The sequence below is a fragment of the Haliaeetus albicilla genome, chromosome 5 (genome assembly GCF_947461875.1).
Source record: "Haliaeetus albicilla chromosome 5, bHalAlb1.1, whole genome shotgun sequence".
NCBI classification, from domain to species: Eukaryota; Metazoa; Chordata; class Aves; order Accipitriformes; family Accipitridae; genus Haliaeetus; species Haliaeetus albicilla.
Window position 1 is genome coordinate 42,795,167 of NC_091487.1, and position 26,347 is coordinate 42,821,513.

A 26,347-nucleotide genomic window follows, 5' to 3' on the forward strand; every position below is an offset into this window, starting at 1 on the left:
CTCCCAGCGGGCGGGGCGGCTCTTGCCGCCCTCGGTAAGTTTCCCTTCCGTGATTGGGTGTGGGCTCCGATGGCCCCGCCCCCGGGGCGTGGGCGGGGCCTCGGCGTCCCGCCGCAGCCCCTCCCTTGCTGCGTGCCGCAGGTGTCTCGCTGGGGGGGCCCCGTTCCCGCCGCCCCGGGCAGCCGTATGGCCCTCAGCAGCGAGCGCTTCGGTGCCATTGTGGGGAGGACCGTTAAAATCACCTTAAAATGTGGCGTCTTCCAGGGGGTGCTGCAGCACGTCAACCCCGACCGGAGCCTCCTCCTGCGGACAGGTCGGGGGCGGCGGCGGCGGGCAGGGCCGCGCCGCGCCGCCTCAGCTTGTGAGGGGGAGCGGGAGGGGCGCGGGCCGGCCCGGCGCCGTGAGCCCGGTCGCTGAGGGAAGGGAGCTGGCGGACGGGCGCCTGGCTCGGCGGTGGACGCTTCGTCACCGCTGGCGTGGGAAGGCTGACACGCCGAGCGTGCCCGCGGGTGCTTTCCGGGGGGCAAAACGGGCCCTGGGACGAATAAAACGTAAAGTAGGAGCTAGAGCACCTGCCTGTGCTCTCAGCTGTGAGACTGCGTAGGTGTAGCAGCCCTGAGTTCTGTCCTACTCGGTGCACGGTCGTCTTATGGAAACCCTCTTCTGTAGAGGAAAAGAGCTGTCACTTAAAATAACCCATTGGCTGATTTTTTAATTTTTTTTCCTAGTTACTAGTACTGCCTGGTCCTATGGTCTTGCTTTGTTCTGCAGATGATAAGCTTTTACCCCAAACACTAGAGCTTGATATATGTCTGTATTTTCTTCCCCTCCCTCATTTCAGTGAAGAACTTGGAAACTGGCAGAAGCACTCCAGGAGTAAAGATGTTTTTTGGCCATGAAATAGTCAATGGTGAGGCTTTTCTTGCTGCAGTTTGGGGCACAGGGATCATGCCCACTTTTAGTTCAGCATTTTAAATCCTATTTTTTGCTCCCTCTGCTGAATTCTTCAGTTGCACATCTTCTAAAATCAGTAGGATTTAGAATTTTGTATAAATCACACAACTTTTGTTCCCCAATTATCTATCAATGAAATAATAATAATTCCCCACTTTGTGAGGGTCTTGTGGCTGTACTGCATGAAAGCTTATTAGTTAAATAATGAATAAAGTCCAATAAGACCACTAATGAAAGTAACCACTCCAAAGGTAATCAGTTGAGATAAGCATGCCCCCTGAAGGCAAGTTACATTCATTTGTGTATGTTCATATACGTGCAAGACTTTCATTAATGCAGTCTGCTGGGAAGTTAAATTGCTTGAAGTTCTAGTTAACTTGGTTTTGCTTTTACTCACACAGGCAAAAGCATCTCTATTAAATGGTCTGTTTATCTGAGCCACTTTCTGTGATTCAGTAGTGATAAGAATATGGGATTATTTAAGAAAAACATTTCTAGTGTATAAAGGTCCTGTGCATTTCTCTTGGCATCTGCTTTGCTTGGGGACAAGGAGCAAAGTGCTGAGGAGGAAATAGCTAGAAGGCAGCTATTTAGACTTATCAAGTGATTAACTGACTCCATTCTACCTTTTTCCTTATACCTACTTTACTGTATATTTAATAGTCTGTAATTAGTTGTAGTTCAATACTGACTTTTGTTTTGGTGGGATGCTAAGTCGTTAGTCTTGTTTAAATGCTGGAGTTCTGAAATACACCTTATCTAGGCTACCAATGTAAGTTATTTTATATAGATTTGTACATCAGAGTGAATTTAAAATTATTTAAACTGTACTTTGAGTTAAATTTCTTTTTTTATATGTATGGCTGTGTCCTACGGTGGTTAAGATTGGTTAGTATCTCCTTTTTTTGGGAGATAACAAGTGTCAAAAAGTTGCTTGTCAGCACTAGAGTATAAATTGTTTTTCTATTGCAGTGGAATTGCTGGATGAACCAGATTCAGGGAAGGGAACAGCAATGCTCTCTGAGTACGTTGAAAAGTTTCCTTCCTTTCACGGTAGGAGAAGGGGTGGGATGCGCTTGCTAAGGGAGCCACCACTTATATTTAGTATAATACTGATGTTCAGACTCAGCTGTGCCAAGTTTGTATTTCTCTGCTCTAAGGGGGTGAACAAGGCAGTGAGTGGAAGACTTTCACCGTGTAAAAGGTTCTTCCAAGCTATTGCTTACAATTTCTCTCTCTTGCTTTTTGCCTTTTTTTTTTTTTTTCTTCCCACTAGCGTTCCTAGGTAGAAGAATTTGCTTGGTTTGTTTTCTGATCGGCTTGTGGTTTCAGGGAGGATTTCTATGAGCATTTCTTCTGTGGTGGAACAGTTGCAGGACAATTGCACAGGGAAGGTTAGGTTTATACAGATGCTCTCAAAACATACATAAATGTGACTTTGGGAAGCTGGTAAAAAATACGTTTCAAACTCGTGCAGACCCATGCTCCTAGATGGCTTTGCTTTGAGTCTCGTCAGAAGACCACATTTGAATAGTTTATTCTTTCTCTTAAGTAGAATGAAGTGCTGTCTACCGAGTAGTCCATAAAATATAGTTAAAAAACACATAAAATTGTGATTAGCAGCAGTCTTCTTGCTTGCTGCTGTCTTGTCTTCTTTCTCCCTGTTGAGTAAGCCTATGTTAACACATACTTGAGTATGCTCACCTCGGTAGCAGATCCCTGTGTTAATCCTTTAAATACAATTTTAGATACAAGATTCTTCAGCTACATCTCAAGGCTGATCAGAAAGGGGTTTTTATGTTTTATTCTATTGAAATAGAGATGCACGTGATTGGAGCTCTATAATCATAATGGGATGTTCTTATGTCAGTATAAGGAAATTTATATTAGTAAGTCATATTTTCCAGTGAAGTATTCTTGACAGACTGTCCTGTCATAGAAATTAAGCATCTTATATGTGACATCTTTCAGTCAGGTGAATGTTTACTAACTCTATTTTTTTTTTCTGGTCCTTTTATATGATTTAATAACTTCTGTTTGATTACAGTAAAGTTTCAGTAGATATAACTGGTTTATGTATTGGGGAACTTGTAAAATCACCCTCTAATTACAGTAACTAACTAATGGATCAAATATTATTGATTCAGTGTAAAGGCTTACCATGCAATTTAAATATCTGTTCTTGGGCTCAGGTCAGGTACTTCATTCTTTGTACTTTGAGCTCTTTCTTCCCTTGAAACTGTTGCTGACCTTTGCAGTAAATGTGTTCAGGTTCTGCTTTCACCTTTCACTTTAAGAATAAGTATGAAATTTTATCTGAAATAAAGGTCCTTTTGTGCAAAATAAGCTTTGTGTTGGGTAGCTTCAAGATCTTCTTTAAGAACCATGCACATTGGATTAGGAAGTTGCTTCACATGCAGCAGTTCATTGTCTGGACACAGGTAGATGGCATTGGATGAAATAATTTTCTTTATTAAAATGTCCGTGCTGGTAGAATGTGTAATGTTTTGACTTCTGTGCTGTGTACGGTTGCCTTGCTTATGCAGGTGCACTTCAGCTGTTGAAGGGAACAAACAAGCGGACACAGGACCAGCAGGTTGTGGCCCATGGACTTCTTGCATTTCCCAAGAGAGCCAGCTCAGAGCCTCAAATAGCTTAAAATACTCCCTCTCAGGTAATGTGGATATTAGTCAAGCAATGTAGTTAGTTTGTCTTTGTCAGACAACATCTTTCCGAGAGGCTATGATCTCTTGATTTGCCTGTATCAAAACAGGATGTGTTCTGAAGGAACAATGGTCACAGAAAGATAGGTACAGAGCACATTATCTGCAAATATGCTCTTTGCCTGCAGATATGTTAACAGTATCAGAAGGAAACTCATCTGCTTTCCAGAATGTTTATCCTGTAGCTCTCATCAACTGTAAAAGTGGCTGAGCAGCACAACTGATCTTTTGGAGAAACTGAAGTGCTTCAGCCAGTGAGCATTCCTCTCTGGTAATTGTTTTAATCTTATAATCGTTCCTGAAATGTATGTGGCATGATAGATAACTCAAAGCTCAATAAGACTGTTGCTCTTTGGTTCTGTGCTGCCTATCACATGCTTGCATTGATTTGGTTGTGCAGTTCTTGCTCTATACACATATGCAGGTACAGATCCAAAATGTGATCAGCTCGTTCTGTTCTCATAGAGCTGTGACAAGAGTGCAAGAGCTGTATAGGCTAAAGGAAGGTTAGCTGCGTTTACCTACTTAGTGGGGAAGCAAATGAGCAAGGCTTGATATGATCTGGGAGACCCTTTAAAAATTTGTTCTTATGATCTTTCAATTGACTGCTATTTTAGAGTTTAGAGGATTGTCCTTGTGTTGTCATGGATGCATATTATTAACATTTACATCTTACCTAAAGAGAAGGGAGAATCTTTAAGAGAACCCTTCTGTACCTGTTCATTGGATGTTGTTAAGCAGGTGTTAAAAAATATTAAAATCTGGCTTAAATTCTCTTTGCCCCTTTGATCAGTCAGCTGTCCATGTTCTGTGGTGTCACTGTCTGTTAGTTTTGTCACAATCTTTTTCCTTCCCTGGACAAGCCTGGGCATTAGGGTGCTTTTTTTTTTGTTTCCTTTATGCATCATAGTGACAAAAAGTAATTTTGCAACTCACTTTTAAACAGCCAGTTTTTCTGTGAAAAAAACAGAATTTTGGGTCATGCCCTAAACTGTACACATCTGAATCAGTCAGACAGTTCAGTAATCTGTTTGGGTATGTTCAGGAAGTAGAGGGGGAAGAACCGAACAGCTAAACCAGAAAAGTAGAGTGATTATACAACTAAAATATATACCTTGTGCAAAGTTGTGCTGGTTTTCACTGGGATAGAGTTAATTTTCTTCACAGTAGCTGCTCCGGGGCTATGTTTTGGATTTATGGTGAAAACAGTGTAGATAACACAGGGATGCTTTCATTACTGCTGAGCAGTGCTTACACAGTGTCAAGGCCTTTTCTGCTTCTCACCCCACCCCACCAGCAAGCAGGCTAGGGGTGCACAAGAAGTTGGGAAGGGACACAGCTGGGACAGCTGACCCCAACTGACTAAAGGGATATTCCAGACCATATGACGTCATGCTCAGCATATAAAGCTGAGGGAAGAAGAAGGAAGGCAAGGGGATGTTCGGAGTGATGGCGTTTTGTCTTCCCAAGTAACCGTTAGGTGTGATGGAGCCCTGCTTTCCTGGAGATGGCTCAACACCTGCCTGCCAATGGGAAGTGGTGAATGAATTCCTTGTTTTGCTTTGCTTGTGTGTGCATAAAGCTTTTGCTTTACCTATTACGCTGCTTTTATGTCAGCCCACGAGTTTTCTCACTTTTACCCTTCTGATTCTCTCCCCCATCCCACTGTGAGGGAAGTGAGTGAGTGGCTGTGTGGTGCTTAGTTGCCAGCTGGAGTTAAACCATGACAAAAGTTCATTCAAGCAGAGGAAGCATCTAATGATTTTTTTTTTTCTGTCTTTCTTTTAGAGGAGAAGGAAGAAGAGAATGTGGAGTACACAGTTGTTGATTCTTTTCAGCAGAAATTTGGCTCAGCAGTAAGTACGAATGAAAGCTCTTATGCAGTGTATGTGACTTCTAAGCCTGTTCATTCTAATTGTCAGTAGATCCGTTAAGCGGCAGGATTGTGAGCACTGCTTCGTGACATCTTATACTGGAAATCACTTTTGCAGACTGCAGTGAAATTTGAGTGATAGGTAGTAACTGGCTTCTTTAAGTCAAGTAGAAATGGTATGTCTGGTGGCATCAAAGTATATTTGAAGTGTGCATATATGCAGGGAGAGAGTGCAATATATGCGAGTTTGTAGTGGGTAGATGTGAATCTGTATCAGTGTGTGTTGGTTGCTGTTTTCAGACTCTGTATCACCAGTATCTGAGGTGAAAGACCAGTATCACTATTTAGTGAACAATTATTTTGTTTAGGAAGGGAACAACATGAGGATTTGTTGGCATTTGGAGAGGGAATTGATCATGTTGTTTTGTAGGTCTTTGGAACTCAGACATGCCTGGACCTTCTTCTCTTAAATCACATATAATAACATAAGCAGACTTGATAGAAAGGCTTTGTTTCAGAACTTGCAGCCAATGGTAGATTTATTATTAAATTTAATAGCGTTTTTTAGATCCTGAATTAGACCAGCAATACTGTAGGTTCTCCATGCCATTTTGTCTTGCAGTAACATCTGTTGGGATTTGGGCTCTTATTATGGTAAATCTATTGCACATACAGAGGAAGAAGCTCTTCCCCCACAGGAGGAGATTTCCCTGCTTACAGAGTAATCTAACTGTTGCTTGAAAAAGCAGCTGGCTTTTTTATTTCTGTTTATGCCTTCTACTCTTGTGTTACATGTGCATTACAGGTTGCTTTATCTTAATTGTCTGAAAACTTTTTGTGTCTTTGAGAGTAACAGGTTTTTCTTTTATACCTTAGAAAATGAGTTCTCCTTTTCATCTGAAAGGAACACCTTCTTTATGTGATCTTAAAGAAGTTCCTATAACCTACTTAGGACAATTTCTTGGGAGGAGATCAGGGGAGTCTATATTCTTTAGTTATCCATAATCTCTGCTAAACCTATCATTGATGTTTCTAGTTGTGGAATTTCCAGCTGTCTGTCTGTAACTGGACTGATACTGTGTCGGTTTCTCTTGGATCACTATATATCTGAGATTCATTGTGGGTTTTGATCTGTATTTATCTTTTTAAATATGAATCATGACCAGAAAAATCACGGTTTTACTATTTGTCCTTCTGCCTATCGTTCTCTGACACTATTTATTTTATCCCTATTTTTTTTTCATTAGGTGCTGCACCTAAAACAGCAGTGTGTTGTCAGTGTAGCAGGAGACGGTGTTAATTTGTGTCGTCACGGAAAACTCTCATGGCTTGAGGTAAGAGGCAGGTATTTCCCAAAATATGCCACTAAACAGAGGCATAACTGAGAAACATTTGGGGATTAGCCTGTGTTTAAGACTTACTCACATTACTGTTTTGGTAAGGGATATGATATTCTTCAAGACAGATCAGGTACTTCGTAAAAGACCTGTTACGGAAGAAATTATGTCATTATAAGGCAATATAATAATTACTAAACTTGTATGTAATTTATACATTTGTATCTAACAATGTAACATATTTGGCTTGCCATCTTTATATACTTGTATACAGATAGAGGTACTACACTAGTACAGCTGTTACTTATTGAAAAACTGCAAGACCTAATCACAATGACAATATAATTGAAGGAGTAAAATCCATCTAAAGATGATACAGTGTCTTCATTAGCTGTCATAGTATCAGCATCTGAAAAGGAAGGGACAGAAAGGAGAATAGCTTAATATGTTAGCATAAAATTGTCTTAGTTTATTTTTAGATAGGTTTAAAAGTGAGTGTGTTTATCCAAAGCAAAAACTTGTGTGGGAGTTCATGCTTCAAACTTAACTCGTTTATGCAGAAGTAAGTGTCCACAAAATGTCTGCTTTGGTATGGCTAAATTGCTTTCAAATAACAGCTTTTGTTAAACCATTATGAATTTGAACACAGGCAAAACCTAAATTTTATATCCTGTTTGAAATGCTAGGATGGAAAATGATGTCCTTTATTTCTTTGGTAGTGGTCTTTGACAATGAAAGGAATGTCATGGGCACAAGAATTTTGTTGGAAGTGGTTCTTTAAAAATGTCGCTATAATAGGTGTAGGAATTTATTTTAAGTACTGTGCATAGGGTTTGCTCTTGCTATGTCTCAAAATGCTGTATTTAACTGAGTGTAGTAGACTACTGGGTCGTTCTTTCTAATTATTGTGAGAGTCTCTGAGCATCTCTGGAAAAAACAAGACTTGTTTATGAATTTTCGTTAAGGAAACTAAATCTGCTGTGCCCAACCTAAGCCTGTACATAGGAGTTTATGGCTTGTGGGTAACAGTGCATTCTCTCCTACTTTCCAATCCTTTGTTCTTCTGTCCCTCACTCATTTTCACTGCAACTGAATTTGTTGTAGATGGCAACAAAGAGCCATATTTTTCTATTTGATATCTTCCTTCTGGGACCTCAAGCTTTCAAAAATGGATTACGAATGGTGCTGGAAGATGAAAACATCTTGAAGGTAAGGGTACAGGGTGTGTGAGGACATTTGTGGTCGCAGAGGTCATATACATATATAATGATCTATCTGCACCAAAAAAGTTGCAGTTGGACACATATTTGTCTGACAATTCTTTCTTGCTTCAGGTCATGCATGACTGCCGCTGGATCTCAGACTGCCTGTTTCACCAGTACGGTGTCCTTCTCTTCAATGTCTTTGATACACAGGTACCCTTCAGATATTCTGGTTGGGAACAAATGTTTCAACAAGAGAAACTTCAGCCTTGTTCAGGGCATTCTCTAAGAGAAGGTTTAACATTGCTAGAATGTGACAGTTGTTGAACCATGTAAATGTAGTGGTTTTGTTCTAGCTAAAAAGAACTAGCAGACAAGGCTGATAGTGTTATTTAGAGTCTTGTGTAGACCTATTTTAGAAGGTAGTTAATGTCTAATATTAGCAGCAAGTTTAATGTGTTTTTTTAAAGATGCATTAACTTGATTAAACTTGGCGCAGCGTGAGGCCACTGTGACTTAAACAGGAGCTAGGCTGGCTTGTGCTTTATATTCTTTGTTATACTTTCTGCCCCTTTCACAAGTGTAGAAACAGATTCACACTACAGGTATCTTGCACTGGGAAGCACCTGCTAATAAAAGCAGTGGTGGAAGTGAGAGAACAGGCCAGGTTACCACAAAAATCTGTTTTAGCTAGTGCTGGCCCTGATAGTTGTGGTAGTTAATGTTGTGTGACTAAGAGGAGAATTAGAGCCTTTTGAGAGAGAAGAAAATAAAATAATGGCTATGATCTTTCATAATGGACATGGATATGTTACACATAGTTATGTGTGACTTGTCCTTGCATATATACTGACTTTTCATGTCATAGATATGACTGCCTATAGTAACTCTTCAAACCCTGGTCTATGTAGTAAGCTATATACAGCAGAGGTTTCTCTCGGTCCCTTTCTTATCTTAGTTTGGCCTTTTGTCCCTAAAGATTATGTCATTCCATTACAGGTCAAATATCAGTCAGTGTTAAGTCTTGACTGCAACAAAAAGGTCGGGATGAAAATTCCCACCAGTGCTCCCAACTGTACTGTCTAGAACATGTAACTACTACAGTGGAAGTAACTAATGAGAACTATCCACCCTAAGGTCTAAAGCACATGGAGTTGCGCTCATTGTTCTGTTGTCTTGGTATGAGCTGACACGCATGCTTTTCTTGCACTGATAGATCTCTAGGCTTAGGTTCAATTACTCTGATTCATTGGCCTGAATCCTACTTCTAATGTAAGCAAGCTAGTGAAGTAGTCTGGTTTTGGCTACCCTGCAGGGTACCTGATATTGTGGAATTAAGCTGTCTTGTCTTCTACTGTGTACTGCTGGAGCAAATAACTGGGAGATACCTCTGAGCAAACTCTCATAGATACTTTTTGTGAAGCACTTCTTAGAGACAGCTTCCCAGTGTTGCTACAATTGGAACAGGCTGTGTGCATAAGTGAGACTGCTTAAAAAACACAGCAATGGAATGAAGAACTCTGCTTTAGATGGGATCCCACCTGCATAATTTGAAAAGTGTTATTTATCCCAGGTTTTGGCCAGTTGCTGCAACTGTTTATTCCTTGCAATAACTAACTTAATATGATTAACACAACATGTAGAGGATGGCAGTGAAAGGTTTCTGATTTTCAATGTCTTTCTCATTGATGTTCTTATAGTACTTAAGCATCACCTGGAAGTCTTTCAGTGATAATGTTTGTGGAAGTCTGATACTGCTATTTCACATTTGACTGCCTTGGTGACGGCAGAGGGGTGTCCCTGTTGGGCTATAGCAGCCTAAAAAGCTGCACAGTGAGCAGGCAACTGACTGTTGTCAGTGCTTACATCCCTAACATTGCCTTCTGGGACACTTCTATGTTGCATCATGAGGCTAGAGCATTCTCACACTTTGAAATCCCTGCCTATTGTAAAATGTTGTTGGTTGTGTATCTGTGTACTACCAAAAGAAATAATACAATTCTTCCTAGAGGTATGTGCTGAAAGAATAAAGAAAATTTGACAGCTTGAGACTTTCCATAAGACAGAGGTCCATGCAAGTTTTAATCATAAAATGTACAAGTGAAGAAGTCACAGCTGGTGTCTGATTCCACAGATCAATTCACATACACTACTCTTTAGGATGCTGTAGTTTTTCTGCCCTTGAATCCAAGCCATTAGCATGCAATGACTTTGGACAAAGATTTTTCACAGTGAAAGTTAAAAAAATTGTTTTCATTGTGGGCAAGTTTATTCTATAACCTTGTTCATTCAGATTAGACTTTTTATGAATATTGATCACAAAGATGCTTTCATTTTTGTTTAAATATTAAGTCTTTTCTCTCCTTGTTTGGAAAGCATTGAATTTTTTTACTAGAAACTCTCTCTCTAACCATCTAGAAGAATGGAATATATTTCCATAGATTTGAACATCATCTTTGTTTTGACTTTGAGTAAAAGTAACTGATTGCTTGAGAAGGTCTTTCCTGAGGTTCCTCTTCATCTGCATTTGGCCACTGAGAGAGAAAAGCCAGAGAAGGCTTTAGTGGTCAGAAGTACAATACAAAAGACTGTTGAGTAATAAGTGATGGAAACTTCCTTGTCACCTGGTGATTTGTACTTATAATCCAGTGAAGGTTAGCTTTACCTGGATCTTCTCCATTTTCTTCTCTTCAGTGAACTCATCAGTTTGAATTGTTGCAGTTCCTTTCTCTAGGTATATTTCCTGCCAGTTTTCAGCTGGTCGTTGTAGACTTCTTCGAACTGTACCAATATAGTCATCTTAGCAGAAATATAGGCAGTCCTAGATTCCTTGTCCTACCACAGAGCGCAGGAGGTTGGACATTCCCCTCCTTAGTCCAAGATGGCTTGTTCTACTTGTGGTGCTCTAATGTTTTGCATTTTCTTCATAATACCTTTATACAATCTTTTATTCCTTGAAAATTCAGTAAATGGATTGGCTTAGCACTTTCTTCTGGTAGGCTTAGCCAATACATGGCTTCTCTCCCAGAGAAGGTAGCAGTTAACTATTTAGCTGATGCCTTAGAGGCAGTTTTAGTTACTAATAAATCATACCAGCTTGTTTGCCTTTGCTATTGGACAGGAAGAGATATTTTTTTTTCCCCCCAAAGACTTTATAGGCAAGTTAGGAATGGGGGTTTGGTCTTGGAATTTACCCTTACTATAAGAGGCCAGAAGAGGTCAGTCTGCAGTCACTATTGCAGGGGCTGAGCTGGTGCTGCCAACTACTATGTGGTCTGATCTAGGTAGCACATGGGCAGTATATGGTGGAACAGTACAAACAGTGGCTTTAGCTGTAACCTTTGCAGTAAAACTGGGCTGGCCTGTAAGCTCATGGTTTTGTTGGTTGGATTGTGGATGCTTGTATTGAGTGCTGGCTCAAGGTTTCTTAGGAGAGAGTAGTAACGAGAAAAGGGCTGTGAGAGGTCGGTGGGGATTTCAGGGGACCAGAGTGGGAATCTGGGCTTTTGAGTAGCAGAGGAAGTCTGAAGGATAGGTTGTTGTAATGACAGATAGCTCAGTCTCAGATTTTGAGTGTGGATGCAGGCTTTTTATTTTTTCCTCTCCATTGCCCTGGTGAGTGGACTCTCTTCCAGGCTTCCCTTTTCTGTTGTCTTCTCTCTGCACCTGTTGCAATAGTCCCACTCATCTTTGTGTTCTCTGGTTAGGGACAAGACTCAGGGCTGTTCCTGCTCTTACTGCAAAAGGGTAAAAGGGATGAAACCAGGATGAAAAACAAGCAAACACCATGCCATGCAGTTGCTGCTGGAGGCTGTTGTTTGCTTCCTTTCTGGCTCTGTATGCTGTCAAAGACAAGTCTTACTGGCAAAATAAGGTTTTAGGCAAAAGGTTTTTGACAACTTATATATTCTTGCATCATGTTTTCCTTACATTGCATCACTATTTCAGGTTTTAGATAAAAGGCAAAACCATAAGTATCCTGGGGAAGTAGCACTGTATGTTTACTCTCTTCTGATATTGCTCCTAACCACCTGCTGTCTGGAGGCAAGAGTACTGGGCTAGAAGGAGCCTTAGACTAATGCAACATATAACTTATTTAAGTCATTATTAAAACTTAATTTAACCTTTTATGTGACTTAACAGCTTTAAGGAGTCAGATTACTAGCTCTGCAACTGTACGCAATCAAAACGAGGATTAATTTGTTTGCAGCATACTTTACTTCTAATATGCATCCCCACTGTCAAACCTCCACATTCTTTGCCTTGGGTTAACAAACGCTGGTCACGGCATATTGATCCCTTCTATCACAGGTTGCTGATGCTCTGCAGTTCTCCATGGCAACAGGTGGCTTCTTTCCGGATCGTGTCTGCACGTTACAGGAGTGTTTGATGCAGCACTTGAAGATACCTTCCAAATGGGACGCCATCATGAAGTGCAGGCAGCAGATGGCTTCAGTGAGTGATTCAGTGAGGCACCTTCCAAAGATTCAATTGCGAGCTGTGCTTTGCCCATCTTGAGATGTTGCTGTCAGTTTTTTTAAGAGCATGGCACTATACAGTGGTCAAATTGCTGTCGTTAAGGACATTTTGTAACACTGACTTGGGAGACAGATGCAAGCTCTAGTTGGCATCAGTGCTTATGCTGGTATTTCCTAATAGCTTATTTGAAATTGAGGTTCTGAAGAACCACAAAGCTTGTACAATAGATGATATATATATAACTCGGGTAAAAAATGTTCCGGATATCTTAATATATTTGACTAATTCTGAAACCTAGTTCCAACAGAACAAGTTCATTAAAATGAATCCTGAGTCAAATAGGGAAAGAGGAAACTTTTATTGCCAGCACTATTAGAATGAAAAAATTAGAGTAGTGATTTTTTTCTCACTTGTGCAGTTCAGCGGCATTTGCCAAATCATTATTCTCTATTGTCCTTACTTTTGTTAATCTTTCAGATGGGGACAAGCAAGGGAAAAATTAATAGGCCAGGAGCTCCTAAGATCTGGGGAACGTAAGCTTGATAAATAGAATAGACTATTTCAGTTGGAAGGGACCTACAAAGATCATCTAGTCCAACTGCCTGACCAATTCAGGGCTGACCAAGTTAAAGCATGTTATTAAGGGCATTGTCCAAATGCCCCTTAAACACTGACAGGCTTGGGGCATTGACCACCTCTCTAGGAAGCCTGTTCCAGTGTTTGACCGCCCTCTCAGTAGAGAAATGCTTCCTAATGTCCAGTCTAAACCTCCCCTGGTGCAGCTTTGAACCATTCCCACATGTCCTGTCACTGGATACCAGGGAGAAGAGATCAGCACCTCCCTCTCCACTTCGCGTCCTCAGGAAGCTGTAAAGAGCAATAAGGTTGCCCCTCAGCCTCCTTTCCTCCAAACTAGACAAACCTAAAGTCCTCAGCCGCTCCTCATAAGACATGCCTTCCAGCCCTTTCACCAGCTTTATTGCCCTCCTCTGGATGCATTCAAGGTCCTTCACATCCTTCTTAAGTTGTGGGGCCCAGAACTGCACACAGTACTCAAGGTGAGGCTGCACCAACACTGAATACAGCAGGATAATCACCTCTTTTGACCAGCTGGTTATGCCATGTTTGATGCATCCCAGGATGGGGTTTGCCCTCTGGGCTGCCGGGGCACACTGCTCACTCCTGTTGAGCCTGCTGTCAACCAGCACACCCAGATCCCTTTCTGCAGGGCTGCTGTCTAGCCATTCCTCTCCTAATTTATATTTGTGCTCGGTGTTCCTCCATCCTAGGTGCAGAATCCAGTGTTTCAACTTGTTAAATTTCATCCCATTAATCATAGCTCAATGGTCCAATCTATCTAGATCCCTCTGCAAGGCTTCTTGTCTCTCAAGAGAGTCAATAGCACCTCCTAGTTTGGCATCATCAGCAAACTTGCTAATGGTGCATTGAACTCCTGCATCCAGAGCGCTGATAAATATATTGAACAGAACTGGCCCTAGAATTGAACCCTGAGGAACACCACTGGTGACCGGTCACCAGCCAGGTGTAGTCCCATTCACTACAGCACTTTGAGCTCTGCCTTTCAGCCAGTTGTTCACCCAGCACACCGTGAACCCGTTCATCACACAGTTGGACCACTTGTCCAGAAAGATGCTGTGAGGGACAGTATCAAAAGCCTTACTAAAATCCAGAAAAACTACACCCACTGCCTTCCCTTCATCCACTAGGCGAGTGACTTTATCATAGAAGGGTATCAAAATAGTTAAACAAATAGTATATAAATATGCTAGTGCCAGTTGTGGCATCATTTTGCTGGGTTTTTAATTACCTGACCTTGCTGGTTTTTTTTAGGGGGGGAGACTTCCAAAGAAGCTATTAAATATGGGAACTAGATACCTAATGAGACCTGACTATATAGGCAGGATTTCTTGACTGGATAGGAACAATCTCTTTCCTGCCAGAGCATTTTTTCTTCCTTCATACTGGTCTTGTAACTTCCTGAGTAAATCTGAATGTTTTTTTTACTGCCTGTTCATAGACTTAAAGTCTTTCTTGAAAACGTGGATTAAATGTTATTTGATATTGCTATAATAGCTACTCAGTGAAACCTCTAATTTGAATACAGCTTTATTTTTATACAAGTTTTGGAATTCTAATAGTGTCTCTCAAAATTTCAATTTAGAGAATTCTGTATGGTAAATCTAAGCCAAATGACAACATGCCTTCCTTGTTTACCAGACCAAATCCTCCTATTGGTCTGAAGACTAAAAGTGGAAAATGACTGTATAATATGTAGGTAGTAAGTATACCAGTGTAAGCCACTCTATAGTGACAGTTTTGCTCAGGATATTGTGGTCATGCAGCTTAACTGGGGCTTATTTTCATCTTCTTCTGGTTCCAGTTGTGACGGCTGAAGATGTTACTATCCCCAGCTGCTTCCCCACCTCCCTTGATGGGAGGGGTTTTTTTCCCTTTAGATCTTTCAGCTCAGCTCTTAGGAATCCAACCTAGTTTCAGAGATGGGTGAGAGAGAACCTAGCATTAAATGCTGGAATAGGTGTGTGTTGGTTTTTGTTTTGTTTGGGTTTTTTTTGAAGAAGCAATCCCTCCTCCCAAATTCACTCTTCTCTAACATCCACAGGCTTGTACACAGATGGCCTTAGAAGCTGCAAGCATTCAGTAGCACTGAAAATAGAGATCAGCATTGGGAGATAGGTTGTAAACTGCAGAAGAATGTGATAAAAAGCTTGTTATCATTTTTGCTACTTAAATAACTGTTTTTATTTGCATTGGGATACACAGGAGAATCCTGACATATGGTTCTTGAGACCTTTTCCAGCTCCTCTGCTTAAAGCACTTGCTCTGAAGGCTATGTACCTTCTGCTGCTCCACTCATCTCTAATGGATAACTTGATGTCTGACCTAACAACTGTAGTATGTGGTTATTTAAATGCTTATCGGACTGGGTCTGGAGATCACCTTGGGAGCACAAAGGTAGGAATATCTTTGCTTGTTTCTGTGGTTAGTGATTTGATCTAGGGCTCTAATGGATAAACTCCGGAGGACTTAGCTATAGCAGCTTCCTTTTCTGCAACTGTACACCCTACTTTATGCCACATACTTTGTGTTCTGTGTGCAGCAGCAGAAGTGATGGTGTCTTCATCTACCTGGCTGCATTTCATGTCAGTGTATTAGCACAGATCCACCTCAAGTTAGTATTGTGGATGATGAGCTGCAGGTGTTAAGGCACAGGCACATGTGCCATCTGTTCACTCTCATCTGAGACTGAGAACCTCTGGGCTCACTAGAGGCTGTGTATGTGCAAGGGCATGAAGAGGGACAGGCAGTTGTGGAGTGTTGGTACCTGGAGCTGCCAGAGTTGCTTTGTTTGGGTAAGAGCATTTAGTCCCTAAATCTTGTTCTATTTTTCCCCTATTCTGTCATCTTTACTGCTATTTTGCATATACTGGCTGTTTCTGAGTAATGTTGTTGCTTGCTGGCCAAAGATTTTTATTTCTGTAAAAGCATCTCTGAGTTCTCTTGTCATCCTAATTTATTCTCACCTGTGTTATCTTAAAAAAAAAAAAAAATAGGTCAAGTAACACTGTTCCTCTTTGGTTACATTTGGTTACATAGAACCAGTAGTATTGCATGCCCAGATACCTTGGAGTGGCTCTTGTATGGTGGACACTTCTGTAATTGCTTGTTAATTTTTAAAGCGGGGGTAGGGGGTGGGGGGAATGAGATTTTTGGTTAAGGAAACAAGAGGTCCATGCAAACCAAACAAGCAGTGGTATTGGTGTGGTCTTTTCCTATCTTCTCAATGTAAGATGTTGCAGGTATTAAATTTGGGTGAAAAATGAATAGTTAGACATCTCCATTCCTGAACTAACATGATTAAATCCTGTTACCGCCTCATTTTTGCAGTTGTAAATGTCTTGAAATATTTATTAGGAAAAGAGAATGCAGGTCTATCTTATTGGGAGAAATTGTCTTTTTCTTTGCCCTGGTTTAACAAAGCAATCAAGTGCACACTTGAATCCTTTGGGAATTACTTAAGAGCTCAGAGCAGTAAATCCCATTATTGAGGATTTAGGAGGAGATTAGTTTAGATAACCACAAGAGGTCATAGTTGCTTCACAGATGGAAGAGAAGAGGTCATATCTGAAAACCTTTTCTTTTTAGAGGAGAGCTGCCAAAAAAAGAAGGTTGTTCATAGTTCACGGAAAAAAATGAGCTTGACATCTGAATTTCCAATGTGAAATGCATGCAAAAGTAGGCATTACACAAGGGAAAAGAACAGTCTGTTAAAGTGAAAAGAGTATAAATGCTGTTTTGCGTTGGGCTATTTGTTTGTAGAATTTTTTTAAAGTGGTACTCAGGTTGCTGAAGCCAATCCTTTTGTAAATCCATTTATTCCATAAGATTAGCAAAGGACTTAACCTGATCCTGAGCATTTCAAATGGCATTTTGAAGATTTATTTAATATCACATCTGATAATCATACTTCCTGCAGTTGCTTTAGAAATCTTGTCCTATGGCTAGTAAAAGTAGCCATTTTCACCATCATTTCACTGTTAATCATTTTCTGTTGTTTCTACATCTTGCAAGAAGAAACACAAATGAAAGTTGCTTCTACTTTAGTTAAAATCTGCTTGCAATACATATTTAAACTCCAAATACGGAGTTTGGTTTAGTTAAATCTGGTCTGTTAATTCAGTTTCTTCACTGAGTAAGTAAACAAAGTTAACATTAAGGGAATCCTTTGCAAGTTGATGAGTTCAGCTAAATCTGTTTTAAGGGGAAAAAAAAAAGAAAAAGAAGAAAAAAAAGTTGTCTTAATGCAACTTCTAGGTTTTCTGGCTGAGTCTGTATTAATTCCCTGAATCAAAAAGCCTTTATTCAAATCTGATTCTCAGAATGAAGTAATAGTCAAGACACCTACACCCTCCCCACCCCCCCCCACATTTATTCTAGTGCCTTTTCATAGATACTTAGAAGTAAAGCTTATCCATCATTAAGGTCTGTGTTATGCCATCTGTGCACTTTGTGGAGCTACAGTTGAAACTTACCTGGAAAATGCTTTTATTGGACTATTTTACTTTTTACACTGACCAGTTACAATTTACACTCATGCTCCACTTTGGACCCTTGTTGAACAGCAGTCTGGTACAATGAACTTGACTTCACCTTGGAGCTGGTCTCCGACAACAGCAACACTGTAGTCCCTATGCTTGATGACTGCGTTCTCCACGCATGATCTGGTGCAGTTCCAACACTACTTCAGCAGAAGTAATGATCTCCTTGGATTCTGAAGTAAATACCCATGCTAGGGAAACATTTTGGAAATCTGAAATATGTTACCTACTATGCTCTCTCCATGCTGGAGAACTGGAAGAGAGGCCTCTGTTGCTGAAGCAGGACTGCAGCAAAGCCAAAGGCAATAAATGCTCCAGGGACATAAAGATATCTTGCACTACTTCAGCTTCTAAATTGGAAGGTGGACATAATTCCTGAGTGAGCAGGAACCATCTGTGGTACATCAAGACTTTACCTGAAAGTTGTGGGAGTGAAAGCCACTAGGCAAGAGAGTCTCCAAGTTACCATGGCCTCTTTGATTTATAGGCACTTGGAGAAGATGATCTGATCTGGAAACTAACTTCCATCACTCCAGGTAAGGAAGCCTCTTCTAGGCCCTTCTCTGTCCTGTTTTAGTTCTTGGATTGTGCTCTGTGAACAGAACCACCAGGTCTTCAGCCTTTTGACAAAGGGAAAGTTAGTTATGTAGAAATGCCTTCTGTTGTGTCTCTGGGCTACAAAGGTGTTTGAGTATGTCGTACCTGACTAGAGCAATGAACAGAGCCATGCTTCCCTGGCCTGCTCTTGTTCCTTCTGATCTTACTGAGTGACATCATGTCACACAGAAGAATTTTTTTTTTTTCCTTCTCCCATTCCCCCAAACTTATGACACTCCCATGTAAGCTATACTTGCAAAACAAGTATACAGACACAGTTTCAATCGTGAGACTTCATTAAAAATGAAGTACTGAAGATGAATGGAATACGTAGCCACATTCTTTCCAATCTCCACCTGTCACACGTTGAATCTCAGCTCCTGGATCAGGGTTTACAACATTGAACTTGAGCTTGGACTAGCATGGGTAGCACCCTCCTCATCTTTCCTGGGTCACTGCCATATCCAGAAGTTCGTAATGCCAACAGCTTTTGTGTGTAATAACAGTATCGGGATATACTTGGTGAAAAAAATGCTTTGGCTTTCCAGTCTGAGGTTGCCTGTGAATTGAATAATGCTGAGTAATGACCAATAATGTTGAATAATGACTATTGGGGCAGTTACCTACTCTCTCCTTCTCTTATTGAATCAGGGGGTTCAGCCTCTAGGAGCAGATCTGGACCAGACCCTGTTTTTTCTCCTCTTGGAAACAGCAGCAAGGAAAAGTGAATATGCATAATCATGGATTAAAAGCCAAGCCTGTTCACTTGCCCTTATGAATCACTGCCTCCACTGACAGTTGAGGAAAAACAAGTGTGAATAAGACTGATGAATGTAATTGTCACTATCCTTCCTTGGGCTCTGTATGCCTGGTCTCTGCAGTCAGTTTTCCACATGCATCCCTTGTTCCTCAGTGAGAAGTTTCTGCATGCTCTAACAGGCCCCCATTAGTGGCAGAATACAAGAATCACTTTCTGGCTAAATGCACAGCTCCTACAAGGGTCAGATCATCCTTGCGGCCTTCAACGTATTCAGGAGTGCTTGATTTCAGACATGTATAATTGCATGTACCTGTGTCTAATTTTGCCTTGTTTCTTGAACATGCATAACCGATGGGGGTTTTGTTTTGTTCCAGCTTATTTTGACAGAAGCTTGTACTTTCCCTTTACTTAAGACAAGTTTTCATAAATAATGTGATGGGAACAGAGGCCATGGATAAGCGGGTAGAAATGGAGATTAATGACAGTTTATTGCTGTGAAGGCAATAAACTAGTAAGAGCAGAGCAAGTAGCATATATGTATTTCATGCAAATAGTGCGTTTGAGTCTTTGACTTGGATGTCATAATTCTCGTGAGCAATTGCAGCAGTCACTGGCGGTAGTCCTGGTTTCACCTGAGGTTTCAGCCATCTTTTCTTCCCCTTGATCTTTCAGATGTTTTGCTGGAAATAGCAAAGAAACAGAGTCCTTATGGTCAGCCAGTGGGCAGCCCTTCCAGCAAGACTTCAACCTTGCTTCTGGAGAGCCAAACACACTCTTTTGTCATTTGATAGTTGTTTTGCAGGTTAACAGAAGATGTACTGAGGAGCTGGCCCATGAGCCGGTATGCCAGGTGGGAGACATGCTGTCAAGGTGGCAGGATGCAACTTCATGGATTAGAGCTTCCTTCAGGAAAGAGTTGCAGAAAAGATGGGTGTCATGCATCCTAGCAGTTGCTAGCAACAGTAAAGTATTGCCAGTGATCCACAGCAGCCAAAAATGATAATGCAATACCCTTGTTGATGTAGTACTGGGAGAAGAGAATGAAGAAGAAAATGGAGAAAAAAAAGAAGAAAAAAAAAAAGGAAATAAAAGGAAAGGCATCTCATTGATCCTGACAGTTTGGGAAATGTATGTTGACACTTTCTGTGGTTTCTTGTGTCATCACCTGCAAGTAGTAGTTGAGTCTTCTCAACTACTCCCTTAGGAGGGAGTGGACACTCCCTCTTAAGCAACTGACTTTTTACACACAAACCAGATGCAAAACAGTAACCTCTGATCCCCAGCACTTCATTATCAAAACCCTCAACTTCCATCTTCAGCATCTTCTCAAATTGATAATCTTCCTTACCGCTGAGGGGGAGAACTCAACGCAAACTTCCCACCCTGAAGGTCTCTGCAGTTTCCTGCTTTTTCAGCAATAACTGTCTACCAGGAGTAATTGTTCTTGTGGATGCAGACATCAAGTAAAATGGGTTTCTATGCCTGGTCTGTCACTAGAAAAGAGCTAGTAAAGTTGCTCTATGTGCTAAATCTCTAACTCTCCTTGTAGATTCATATAGTGTGTTGTTAGGTACTTGGAAATGCAGCTGCATTCTGATGTTTAGGACTTAAAATTCAAAGAAGCAATGCAGCCTGGGAACCCATCACTGTAAAGAAACAAATGTTCTCCTAGAAGTGCAGTGTTTTCTTCTTTAAGTGGTGACAGTTCACAAGGAGAGCTCTGGTACCATAGGGGAGTTGCACATCCCTGTGCAGCAGAGTTGATTTCCCTATTCACTTAAGGTAAAGCTGCAGTAGGTAGGGTGCAGTGCAGTATATAATACCAGATAACACATTCATGACACGTGATGGCAGAAGCTCTGTTCTCTGTCTAAATATAATTGCATGCCCAAACCAGAAGTTTTCCTAATTGGCAGGTGAGTTGGGACTACACGCAATGCATATTAATCTTTATGAACATATAGCCTGAATTTTCATGCAACTTAGCTTTAAATGGTTTAGGGTGTGGATTACCTGTCACTGTAGGATACTGTAGCAGTCAGGAAGCTGGATGTACATTCTTCTGGTTAAACAGAACTGAAGGTGGGGTGTTTCAAGTAAGTGCTTGCTCTGCTTTTTTTCTTTAATCCTGTCTGAATTATTTAGCCTTCCTCTGGATCTGTGCAAACTTCTAGACATAGGTTTGTGAGGCATGGCTTCCCTTTACAAATGCTCTGGTAACTCTTTTCCAGTGCATCACATCTGTATATCCACTCATTCTGTTCGTAGTGTTTCTACTGGTATGCTCACACAGACATCTGACTTGCCAGCATGTTGCCTCCTGTATCTTACCTGGAACCTGTAAACGTTTACCATCTTCCAATCCCTGGGTGTCAAGGCAGGTTTTAAGCAAGATACTATAGTTGCTAGTTCAGCTTTTTCATTTTCCACTGTTCAGGAATTTGGGGTGAAATCCACCTTGCTGTTTGTATTTCAAGTATTGGTATTAAGTATTTATGGGACAACCTGAAACAGATTCTGGGTACATAATGAATGTTTTTGATACGGGAATCTGCACTTTTTTTCATTCTGAATGTAGAAGAGAAAAAAATGTGGGTTTTACCATGCCGCTTCTATATTCTGATCATCACTTAGCCCTGCAGCATGGTTGACATTTTGTGCTCCTCTGATGTTTACAGAAAATTTTTTAATAGTTCTGTTATATTTTTGTTAAATATTAATAAAATTATTCTGGCCTGCCCTTCGTTTTTTCTGTAACTTCATCCTTACTGTTTTCTTCACTTAGATGTGGCTTTGCTTTCCTGAAGGATGCTTACTTCATTGTCTCCACTCCCCTAACCTGTAGTCCTGCCAATTTCCTTTCACTCTTTCTGTGATCTTTTGCTGTTAGGTAATGTTTACTCTATACTGCTTGTATGTTGTCTTGAAGTTGTGTCCATGCTACCTGCTAGGACTAAATTTGCTTGTCTGCCTCTTACTACTTTTTATCAAGCTTCCTTATTTGTGCAATTCCCCTTTCTACAGCTGAACGCAACTATGGATTTTTTTGTTGTTCCTAGAAAGATGGTGAGCATTGCAGTCCTCGTTAAGAAGCAGATCCTTGAATGTAGTATTTTCAACAATGTCCCATGCAGTTCTCAGGACCAAATCAAGGAGTGTATCTCCTTTCCCGTACTTCCTAAGCAGCTGTTTCATTGATTTGTTAACTATGTTGGCTTTTTCTACATAAGGTTTTTCTTTACCGTAGGATAGAATACCATGGTTTTAAATGAAAAGCTGGGAAAGCTGCCTTTGCAGCAGCTCCTACAAGCAAACGTGAACTGGTTATGCCTCTTTAGGGGGTTTACAACAACTTCATAGTGCAAAAGGTTTCTCAGGAGACATCTAAAACCCGTATGTGAAGTATTACATCTTGAAGATCTTCATAATAAAGGAGTAAACAATAAATGCAAGTCTAATATTTTTCCCTTTGGGTTGCCTTTAAAAGAAGGAGCATGGGGGGACTTTTTTCCGCTGAAGTATTGTTTGTGTAAGCAGGTAGTCGATACATTCCACAGAACTAATGAGAGACGATTGTTCTGTTCCGTTGGCTAATTACAGAGGGAGCTCTTACCTGGTACTAACAAAAGTAGAGCATGCATATGCATATGTATTGATCTGATTTCTTTTCTGTTTCTTTTCTTTTTTCCTTATCAGCCCATTTGCATGGAGCTGCCAGAGGACCTGCGTCAGCTGGCAGACATCCAGAAGCTACGAAGGGAGAAAGCAATAAAAGACTACATAATGAATGAGGATGGTCTTTTGATCAGACCAGCCATGGAATTAAAAGAGGGAAACGATCCACAGAAGGATGGCAACTACAGAGATGATGGGGATCGCTTTCCCACAAATAAAGCTGTGTCTCAAATTACATCCTTCTACAATCAGGATGTACTTTGTCAAGAAAAGCTTGAAAATCAAAATGAAGTGGTAAATCTGTGGAAGAACCTTAAACTGACCTCAAGCTGTCTGCACGAATCTAATTTCTGATACAGGTGACTTGATGAGCTTAGACTGGGTATTTGAAGACATGCAAATGAAAAAAGGGGCTATTCCCCATGCAGAAGTGTCAAACAAAAGCTCCTTTCTTTACAATGACAGGTAAACCCATTGCTGAATGGAGAGAATGATGGGCTTTCTTTTGAAGGAAATTCCTTCTTTGTCTGACTGTTCTTCTCGAGATCTATGTTTGAGATCCATTTTTTTTCAAGAGCTATTTTTGATTTCAGAACAGTGACTTTTGTTTTTCGTGCGTTGTTACCAGACCAGTGTCTTAAACTGTATTGGTTCTTTTGTTACCTGTTGCAGGTATGTAAAACTCTCATTCAATCCAGATATGTAAACAGGGGAGCTTATAAGATGCCTTTTCATTGAGATTAGAAAGGGTTTGCTTGGAAAAACTTAAAAACCTTTTGGTCAACCCATGTGGGCTTGGTTTATATATGGATAAGTCTCTTGGCATAGCTATACAACAGTCTTTCATAGGAGAGTGAAAAAGATCACACCCTAATGAATCGCTGCGCTGGCAAAAACAGCAGAGAGGTGTACAGATTAAAAGGGCTTTTCTGCCAAGTCAGAGTTATTTTAGGCTAACTGAGAAAAGAAGCTTCCTGATGAAAGTTGCACACCACCATTGTTTGTCAGCACTGCTGTTTCAAACTCGTGTAGATAAGGCTGTAACACTAATGTGGTGTGCATATAGACAAGTGTGTATAAAGGGGAGGAAAAAACAGTTAAATTAGTTTAAAAGATGTATAGCATTCTCTCCCTGCCCCCTGCCCCCCCCCCCCCCCCCCCCAGCAAAATAAGATATAAAGGCAAAACCAGTTTATTTCCAGTATACTTGCTGTGGCTGGTGTTCACTGAAAGTAAAGCCCCTCCAACTGATAGTGCTACTCTACCACATGACAAAATTAACGTAGGACATACCTGAGTCTTGCAACATTTTTTTGGCCTATGGCTATATTTGACTTGCAAGCACACGACTGTTGAAAATTCTTTGGTTTTGAAATACATAAAAAATATTGCATGTTTTGCTATTCAAATGCTTCAGACAGGGTGGGGAGCACCTTAAGCATAAGGAAGGTTTTGTTCTCAGGGTTGTGGTTATGAGGATCAGTGAACGCTGATGAACAACATGAAATAGGGAAGAATGGAAGAGGTAACGGTCACTGTCCCAACCAGACTGCAGCCTAAGAACAATCTGGGCATCGGGCTGCAAATGTTAAGAGTAACGATGTCAGGTTGCAAGGGACATGACGTCTGCATGTGAGTACATACCTGTTTGAGCCATTTTTCTTTGGATGTAAATTGGTGTGACTAGATGCTTATGATGCATCCTTGTGCATTTCTTTTAAATATCATTCGGGGAAATGTATTTTGGTGTGTGTTTTTTTCTCTCTATGAAGAGTACTAGACCAGCAGTATTTAAATAGGTCTCTTCTTTGAAACTATAGATAGGACTTGCTTGTTCTGGGAGTGGCAGAAAAATCAGCAGAAAAACTTCCAAGGCTTGCTCTTTGTCAGTACATTTTGCACATATTTTTTTTAAAACCCTTAACAGTATTCTGTAATCAAACTGAATAGTTCCTTTGTCTCAGTTCACTTTAGAAAAATAAAGCAGGCTTGAAACAAGTTTGTCGTACAACTTTTTATTTGGAAATTGAGTCCGTGTTTCATTTGGTCTGCTAGGAGATGCTGGCAGTGGACTGAGCCCCTCTCCAGCACTGGAACTCACATCATTCATCCGGAGCAAGATTCTTCCAAGCAGTGATGTGTTATCACACATCAGTGACGTACGGTGTGGAACGTGCAGGCTCTTCTAAGCCAGAGATGGCTCAAGAGCACTTACATTATATTTCCACAACTGAAATAATCTGGATCCGTCCAGTCCTATTAGGACAGGGAGAGAGAAAATGACCTTATATCAAGTAAAGGAAGGAGGTGAGGAAGAGGAGGTAGGATGTGAAGTCTTCAAGTCTGGGACGTAGAAGAGCAGTTGAGTGTCTCTGTGCAGGATACAAACTAATTGCTAAAGGCACCCTTCTCATTAAGAGGCTGAGCTGCATTCTCAGCCTCTTCTGAGAGGTAAATCTCTGGCTGGAACTGTACCGTAATGGAGTGAGGATTTTCAGACGGGGACTTGACAGTAACTGCATCCGTGCCACTACATTAAGTTGCAAAACCTTCCTGGGTAAGCATGGCTGCAGCTTTCCCCTGTTCTCTTTTGGGAACAGCATAAAAAAAAGAAACAGATTGGAATGGAGTCATCAGTCATTGATGCACAAGATTGAAAACGACAATTTTCTTAAAGGAGAAAAAAGATAATTTTTTCTTTAAGTGATCTGCATCATGCTGCTGGGTGCTAGCAGTCCAGTTTTCCAAGCTTGGTAGCGACAAAATCATGTAAACTTCTTAAATGACGTTAAGTGCTGGTTGTAGTTAGGGAAGTAAGTACTGTAACTACTCGGGGCAACTCTGTAGTGAAGTTCTACCGGGGCGGTAGCAACGGTCTTATTTTTATTTCCTAGTCCTTGTGGTACCTACTGCGTGCTAGGATGACACAGAGCTTAGTCATGAAGTACAAATCTCCAGGCCGTAAGTGATCTGGATTAATCACTCGTTTAAGGATTTACTGTAAATACACAACTTAACGGGTTCTCAACAGCCGTGTCGACACTGCGACGTGTCCCCGCAGTTAACTTCCAGGCCCGTTTTGCCCTCAGCTCCTGCGATGCGATTCTTCACAAGCGACGAAGGGAACGCGGTAAAATAAAAGAAAAGAAAAAAAAAAAGCCCGTCGCTCCACCACTTCCCCCCTTTCCGCCCGCCTTGCTGTTAAGCGTGACGGTGCCCCGCTTCCAGCTCCCCGCGGGGGAGGCCGGGCCGGGCACAGGCCGCCTTCTGCCTGCTTTGGAGGGAGGGGAAGCCTCGCTGCCCGCCCGCTCGCCCCCCGGGAAGGCAGAGAGGGGCCCGGCCGGCCCGCGGCCCCGGGGTGGCGGAGGACTGGGGGGGGGGGGGGGGGGGGGGGGGGAGGTCTGTGAGCGCGGCCCCAGGCCGAGCGCCCCGCCGCCCTTCCGGCGGTTCAAGGGCGAGAGGGCGTCACTTCCGCCACGCCTCCGCCTCCCCGCGCCGGCATCGCGAGAGCCCACCCCGCCTCACGCGAGACTCGCCGGCTTAGCCGGCCGCCTCGGCCGAGTCCCTTCGGCAATTTCCGTCACCGCCAGACTCTACCAATCGGCCGCG

General features: G+C 41.5%; 1 protein-coding gene across 6 annotated transcripts; it reads left to right on the forward strand.

Moving 5' to 3' along the window:
- The first annotated feature begins 57 nt into the window (after positions 1 to 57).
- Positions 58 to 24,736, forward strand: EXD1 (exonuclease 3'-5' domain containing 1). 6 transcript variants are annotated; one of them, XM_069784436.1, is made up of 11 exons: positions 58 to 313; positions 842 to 910; positions 1,927 to 1,978; positions 3,501 to 3,628; positions 5,466 to 5,533; positions 6,798 to 6,884; positions 7,992 to 8,096; positions 8,222 to 8,302; positions 12,401 to 12,556; positions 15,371 to 15,562; positions 22,760 to 24,736. In XM_069784436.1, exons 1-11 carry the CDS (start codon positions 70 to 72, stop codon positions 23,090 to 23,092), a joined length of 1,515 nt encoding a protein of 504 aa, XP_069640537.1. In that variant the 5' UTR covers positions 58 to 69; the 3' UTR covers positions 23,093 to 24,736. The 6 variants fall into 6 exon arrangements, with proteins under 6 accessions (XP_069640537.1, XP_069640539.1, XP_069640540.1 ...); XM_069784438.1 differs by having other exon boundaries at positions 12,401 to 12,544; XM_069784439.1 differs by lacking the exon at positions 842 to 910.
- Positions 24,737 to 26,347: the final 1,611 nt, after the last annotated feature.